Consider the following 7,244-nt stretch of genomic DNA (forward strand, 5'->3'; position numbering starts at 1 on the left):
ATCTGGGGGCGACTCTCAGACCCACAGCCACCCTTCAGCATGAGTTACTGTAGTAACACGGTCAGTCAGGGACATGAAGACCCTGAAGCTGTTCCAGATTCTTAGAGAAAGAGAGAGTGGGCATGGGAGAAAACAACATGCATGTTTGAATCTGTGCTAAAAATATGTACGTATGTGCAGGTGCACGCTACATGTCAGAACATAGGAGTCGATCTGCTATGTAAACATACAGTGTGGTGCTGTAATCCATAGCCTCACTTGGCCAACCCTTCAAACCTTGTAAAGTTAGAGAAGAAGACTGCGACCCAACGTTATGTAATCTACAGTATAGCAATACTAAGAGTGAAGTTGTATTTGTATATTTGTGACGTTAGAATGATAAGGTTCTATCTCCATTTTTGTCAAAATTGAGTTTTTTTACATAATCTGATCCATTAGGTGTTTATTAATGCCTGTGTGGTGTTATTTTTTAAAATGTTGAATTTTTTTAGTTAGTAATTCATAAAATACAAAGGTTCCATCTCACAAAACATAATGGAATGTAAAAACTTTGACGCTCAATATCTCTGAACTGCCCTAAACGGAGATAGAACCTTATAATTCTGAGCTCACGTATTATTACAGATATATAATGTCATTCTAAGATGTCATACAGTAAACAGTAACTGAAATCTAGACGATATAAGACTGACAGGATGCACCAGTGGTCCCCCCCCCCCCCATCATGGTTTTATCGCCATCATGAGTGGCATAAATGACTGTATACACTCTGAGACACTAAAACAACCATTATATCATAATAACTTTGAAAACAATAAAGGCACTTAAGGTGTATTTCAATCTTTTTATTTTAGTGTAAAATAATTTCCCAACAGTCATAGACAATGATTACGTGCACAAAAACTATTGTAATCCCTTAAAAATGTGTTATATAAAAAAATAAACGTGTTAAAACTGTGAACTCCAAGGCACTTAGGAATCAACTAAAATGTAGTCTATCAACATACAGAACATTGTTAGACAGACGAATCAACTAAAATGTAGTCTATCAACATACAGAACATTGTTAGACAGACGTTACTATAGAACATTGTTAAAGATCCATTGGATTTACCTTTTAGTCTTTGATTATACAGTTGGCTGCTGAGAATCGTGCTGAGCATGTAATCCTCTGTAATCCTCTCAGGTTGCAGACGATTTGGAAGAAGTACATAAAGTGCTTTGACAACTTTCACTAAGTTTCTTTGGCAGATTCTTAGCTTAGATTGATACTATCTTGGTTAGACTGATACTGTCTAATGGTTTGGCTATTTGTTGGATGTATACTGACTGTATAGCATATTAGGCAGAGGTTTAACCATTGACACACTCAATTACAATACATTTACAGTACATACCATACTGTATATCTTGTGCAGCAAAAATATTACATATTAAAAAAGTGTCATTGAGAATCTGTCTGGATGTCTGACCATCTGGACCACAATGTAACAAAACAAAGAGGACCATTTTAGACAGAAAATTATTTCTTATTGAATGAGAATCTGTATCCTGAAAACATATGAAAGACAATGTATATCCCAAATGATGCAATATGCATCAATACTCAAACACTCTAGATTCACTTTTAGTGGTAATCAGTCTAGAGGCAATTTTTCATCCTTATCGTGGATGGCAGGTTTGCATTTGACTACACTATCATACAAATGTATACAATTCTCAGGAAGTCAAAAGTCTCACCCATATCAAACAACAGGAGAGCAAACAATAATGACTTATCATAATAAGGCACAAAATCCATACGTGGGAACTGAAAACCTCTACAACAATCAACTACCCGCCTTTCAATCTCAAACAGCTCAAACATCAAGCTTAAACATCAGAGAGGAGAGCATGAGAGAATAGTCGCTAAGGCACTTAAAGAAGATCCCCAATCCTCAGAAGAACCCGCCGTGAGACTTGAGGTTGATGATCTCTGCGGCCAGCTTCTGGGCGTCCTTAAGGTGGGGGAACATCCCCATGACCGTGTCCACCTGCTGGGGGTTGAAGATGGCCTGCAGCTTCTTGCGGACTTGCTCCCTCTCTGAGTCGAAGGCAGCAGGCGGTGGCCTTTCCCAAGAGTGCTGGTGGTCCCCGTAGGAGCTTGAGGAGGGGTGTCCAGGGTGTCCATGTGGGGCTGGTGTGGAGTGGACAGCGCTGGGGAGGCTACAGGAGGTCCTAGCCTGAGGCATGCCCTGGAAGGGGTCCGACCAGTACTTCTGCTGCTGATTGGGGTGGTGGTGGGAACCACCACCTTGCTGGAAGCTGCTGGGGAGGCTGTAGTGGGGGGGGTGCATGTGAGGCGGGAACATAGAGGGCGAGTGGGCGTCGTATCTCGGCTGGTGGCAGTGGGAGTGGGAGGACTCCAGGTTTGGGTTAGCGCCGCGGTGCTGCTGCTGGGGACCGCCTGCAGGGGGCGATAAGCGAGAACAGCACCTGCACGGCTGGGGACTACTGCCCTGACCCTGTCTGTCTCTGTGCATGGCTGGGTGGTGTCTGGAGGACCCGGCAGAGGGGAAGCCGTGCTGCTGATGCTGCCTGGAGGACCTGATCGACTTACTGTGGCCTTGTTGTGAGGCGAAATCAGAGTACTGGCTCTCGTAGGAGCCCAGGCCAGAGTCCAGGGGCTCGTAGGAGATGCTGGCGTAGGGGAGGTCAGAGGTGGAGGGGGAGGGGGAGCACATATCTGGCCACCCCATCCCCATCTGGGACTGGCCTGTCGGTGCCGAGCCACGTATTTGGTTCATACTGGGGTGTGGCCCGTCCCAGTACAGCAACGTGTTCTCACTCATCTGGGCCTTGTGGGGGGGGCTGCGCTGCTCTAAGGTCAGTCTGTGCTCCAGCTCGTGCTCCAGAGACTGGGGGGGGTAGGAGGAGTTAAGAACAGGTCCAGGGTCAGACTGAGGCCACACCGAGGACGTCACGGGGTTCCTTTTCTCTTTCGTGGCGACGGGGAGCTTGGCGTTCTCCCTCAGCTCGTCAGCCAAGGAGCGGTAAGATTGGTTCGTACGTTCCGGATGGTAGAACTTACACTTTATGCCATAAGTGCACTTTTTATCTGAGTAAAAATAGAGGGCAGCAACAGAGGTTATAGTTACGTATACATGTAATAATGTCGATGTGCTTGCAACGTGACAATACCGTATTACAACCAATTGAACCAAAACACCTCAAATAATAATAATAATAACTTTATTTGTATGGCGCTTTTCCTGCAAACGTTGCAGCTCAAAGTGCTTTAATCATTATATAATCTTAATTTAATTATTTTGTAACTTAAATGCAATATTAAAAGGATGGGTTTCTATAATCTTAATTTAATTATTTAGTAATTTAAAGGCGATATTAAAAATATGTTTTTTTTAGTCTTGACTTGAACATATTTGCTGAGGTTGCATCCCTAATGTAAACTGGCAGTGCATTCCACAATCTGGGTGCATAAAATGAGAATGCAGCCTCACCAAATCTCTTCTTTTGTACATAGAGGTACACAGAGAAAACCAGCGTCAGAAGACCTGAGAGCTCTATTGGGCTGATATGCTAGCAGAAGACCTGAGAGCTCTATTGGGCTGATATGCTAGCAGAAGACCTGAGAGCTCTATTGGGCTGATATGCTAGCAGCAGACCTGAGAGCTCTATTGAACAACTAGACTTCACCATAAGGACAGAGCTGGCGCTTCTGTTCTGCTGGGAGAGGCTTCTTCCTCAGGAAGTTATCCAGACTGGGACCGTGACGGCCCAGAGGGTCATCGGGTGGCATGAACCTGCATGATAGGAAATAAAACACATCAGTAAACCATATAGGCAGTACAGTATCTTGATAAGACATGGTTTTATCTGCTTGAAACATTAACATTAAAATACCACAATGTTGCAATAAGCTACATGGAATGATTTGTTAGAAATCTAAGTAATGGATGCCTATAAAACGGCAAAAAAAGGAAAATAGTTTTAGTTTCAAGCCCTCTGAAACCAAGGAGTTCGCTACACTAAGTACTCATAACAAAAAAAGTAGTGAATCTCCTAGATGCAGCATTATACAACAGTTAGTTCCGACCAAGTAATTTGATTGGACAAGAGGCATTCCATGAGTGCTGATATACAGTATAACAGCACTGGGACTTTTAACTATAATGCATCACTCCGCCGCACAGAGGTTCTACTAAATGACCGTTAATTAGACTTCATGTTTGTGTTCAGGTTACTAGGCAACAGTCCATTTGAAGTGCGGAACTCTTTTTTGTTTATTTTTATGATTAAATAAACAAAAAATCATAATCTGTTGTCGCTTATTACTGCGTCCGCGTACCTACGACCGAATCACAGCCGTGCTGATATTCAGTATAACACACTCCCTCTCGTGTGATATTGCTTAATTATGACACGTAGGCCTACTTGTCGTTGACGAAGGAGTACATGAGCAGCCTCTCCTCGATACAGCGCTTCCACTCCTGTCGCTCCCCCTGGAGGTCGCGGTAGGTGTCGTTGGACACGATCACACCGTCCGACTCGTACGCCACCTTGACGATGAAACGGTCGTCGTAGCAGACCACACGCTTCCCGCCGATGCGTCGTGAGGGAGTGAAGACCAGGAGCCTTTTTCTTTCAAGCTCCATCAGGATGTATTGGTCTGGAGAGGAACACATGTGACAGCTGCTGGTGAAAGGGGGGTAACAGACACAGCAACCGATGTAATGTTCAGACTTTTATTTAGAAAAAAAATGTAAATACATTTCAGAGTTGTTGAAAATCAATGACCCACTCGCTAGTCAACTAACACAGGTTATTTTGTGAACCTGCTAACAATGTAAAGTAGTGTTATAGTTAACTAGGTAGCAGTGGGAATTACTCACCCAGAATCCATTGCATTGCAATATTTTGGTTTAACTAGCGAGTGTGTGTTGTGAATTTCAATAACGTTGAAATGTATTTGTCAAAATCTGAACTATGGCCCAGTCCAACACACATAGGGTGAATACTGTGAAAACAGTCTTTGTTAGTGATTGTTGTAGGAATCAGAGAGGAACTATTTGTCACATGCTTTGACCATGTTTTTGTCTCTATGTTTTTGTCTATATTTGGAACTAGAGTTTTCTATGGCATTTTATAGTACTGAATATACCTTTTTGAAAGCCTGCTGACAACTTGCTTTATATGATGATTACCTTAAAAGATCGCACAACATTGATCCTACACAGACCAGTGTAGCCTTCAACACAAGCAAGACACACAACATACACCCATTTCGTTAAACACCAATTCCGTTAAAAACCCTTTTTGGCAACTCATATGAATTCACTGGCTAACTACAACATCACTGGTTCATACCTTGCACAATCATGTGCTCAATGCGTGGATCATATTATGCATATCCCAACATTGACATGTATGTATGTACATGTATATTGCACAGCATGAGGACACGCACCTGTGTGTCCAATGTTTTAAATGAGACATTGCAAATGGAAATAGATGTTCTTGATCAAAATGAACAAACTGACGTACACAATAAGCTGTCAATGTAAATAACTTGTTTTATAGAACTACTGTATATTTTATATAGAGACACGAAAATCGAGCTGAAACTATTGCCTGAAATACTGCAAATCGTGACGTTAGAATTATACGGTTCTAATTGAGTTTTTTACATAATCTGATCCATTAGGTGTTTATTAATGCCTGTGTGGTGTTATTTTTAAAATGTTGACATTTTTGAGTTAGTAATTCATAAAATACAAAGGTTCCATCTCACAAAACATAATGGAATGTAAAAACTTTGACGCTCATTATCTCTGAACTACCCTAGACGGAGATAGAACCTTATCATTCTCAAGGTCACGAAGTGCTTCCCACTGTTCAGGTGGAGGTGTTCAACTTAAGCCCAGTACTCTGTTTCCTGATTGGGAAACAGTTAAAGATACCGTTCCAGTAACCAAGGTGTGGGAAGAAAAAACACAGCTGTACTTCCTTGTGGGGATTTCCCAGCCCGGACCGCTGGTTATTTTTACTTCCTGGTGCTCGGATTGAAAATAGAACATCTTTGGGATGACTCCGCCCGCCCAGACACAATGTATGGCTTATACACACATGAACCATAAAAACAGCACAAAGCACCAGGTGATGATGCGTCAGTTTCAGACAGGGCTCAGGCCCGCACTGTGGCTTTGTTGAAGGTTATTCAAGGTTGATATGAACACCGTGTAAACATGAGTAACTTGCCACTACATAAACAAGATTCACTGCTCTATTCAAGGACAGAGTAGGCCTATGTGGGGCGAAACTATCACATTTCTAAAAATGTTTAAAGCATACTCCTCTTGAAATGCATTTCAAGATGACTGAATGGTAGGTACTCTGCAATCTCCCAATAGATGTAGATCTCACTTTAAATAGTCTCCAATCACAGATAACATCTCAAATCACAGATTTTATACATCTGTACATTAGCCTACATGCTGTACATAAGATACATAAACTGTACATAGCTCATAACTGTATCTAAACTACCGTACATGCCATACTGTAGCTATCACTATCATTGTCATGTTTTTATATCATGTTTTCTTTTTTTTTTTATCACTATTTGCACTTCTGGTTAGATGCTAAACTGCATTTCGTTGTTGGTACTTGTACTCTGCAATGACAATACATTTCAATCTAATCTAATCTAACATCCCATACAAGACTTAATGGACTGCACTTATATAGCGCCTTTATCCAAAGCGCTTTACAACGGCCTCTCATTCACTCCTTCACACACACATTCACACACCAATGGCGGCAAGCTAACATGCAAGGCTCCGGCCCCGCTCACTGGGAGCAATTTGGGGTTCAGTGTCTTGCCCAAGGACACTTCGACATGTGGCCAGCCGGGGCTCGAACCGCTGATCTGCCAACCTTGTGATCATTAGACGGCAGCTCTACCTCCTGCGCCACAGCCGCCCCAAGACTTAATGAAAGTCGCAGACACTTGTCTCATCACTTGTCACATGTCAAATTAACATGGTTAATGTGACATGTGTCTCTGGTGTCAAATATCTTAAGGTGTCAATATCAATCTAATTTAAGCACACATTATGTGTTCTTCTTCGGCGTATGGGTTGTTGTTTCCTCTCCACTCCACCAGGCTCGGGGCCGAGGGGCTACCCTTTTACCACCCCGAGACCTGGTTGAGGGGCTCACCCGGGCTATATTTCTGGACACCC

The 7,244-nt window shown here is 42.6% G+C and overlaps 1 protein-coding gene across 1 annotated transcript in view; it reads right to left on the reverse strand.

Annotated features, from left to right (window-relative positions):
• Nucleotides 1-1,937: 1,937 nt before the first annotated feature.
• Nucleotides 1,938-7,244, reverse strand: part of zc3h12aa (zinc finger CCCH-type containing 12Aa) — a gene marked incomplete at both ends in the record, with an annotated part of 7,316 nt that continues 2,009 nt past the window's right edge. The window contains 3 exons of the mRNA XM_080540513.1: nucleotides 1,938-3,097; nucleotides 3,697-3,803; nucleotides 4,435-4,669. Of these exons, the coding sequence (XP_080396639.1) occupies nucleotides 1,938-3,097; nucleotides 3,697-3,803; nucleotides 4,435-4,669 (1,502 nt within the window). The remainder of the gene's footprint in view (nucleotides 3,098-3,696; nucleotides 3,804-4,434; nucleotides 4,670-7,244) is intronic.

The sequence above is a fragment of the Nansenia antarctica genome (assembly GCF_963989245.1).
Source record: "Nansenia antarctica genome assembly, chromosome: 10".
Taxonomy (NCBI): Eukaryota; Metazoa; Chordata; class Actinopteri; order Argentiniformes; family Microstomatidae; genus Nansenia; species Nansenia antarctica.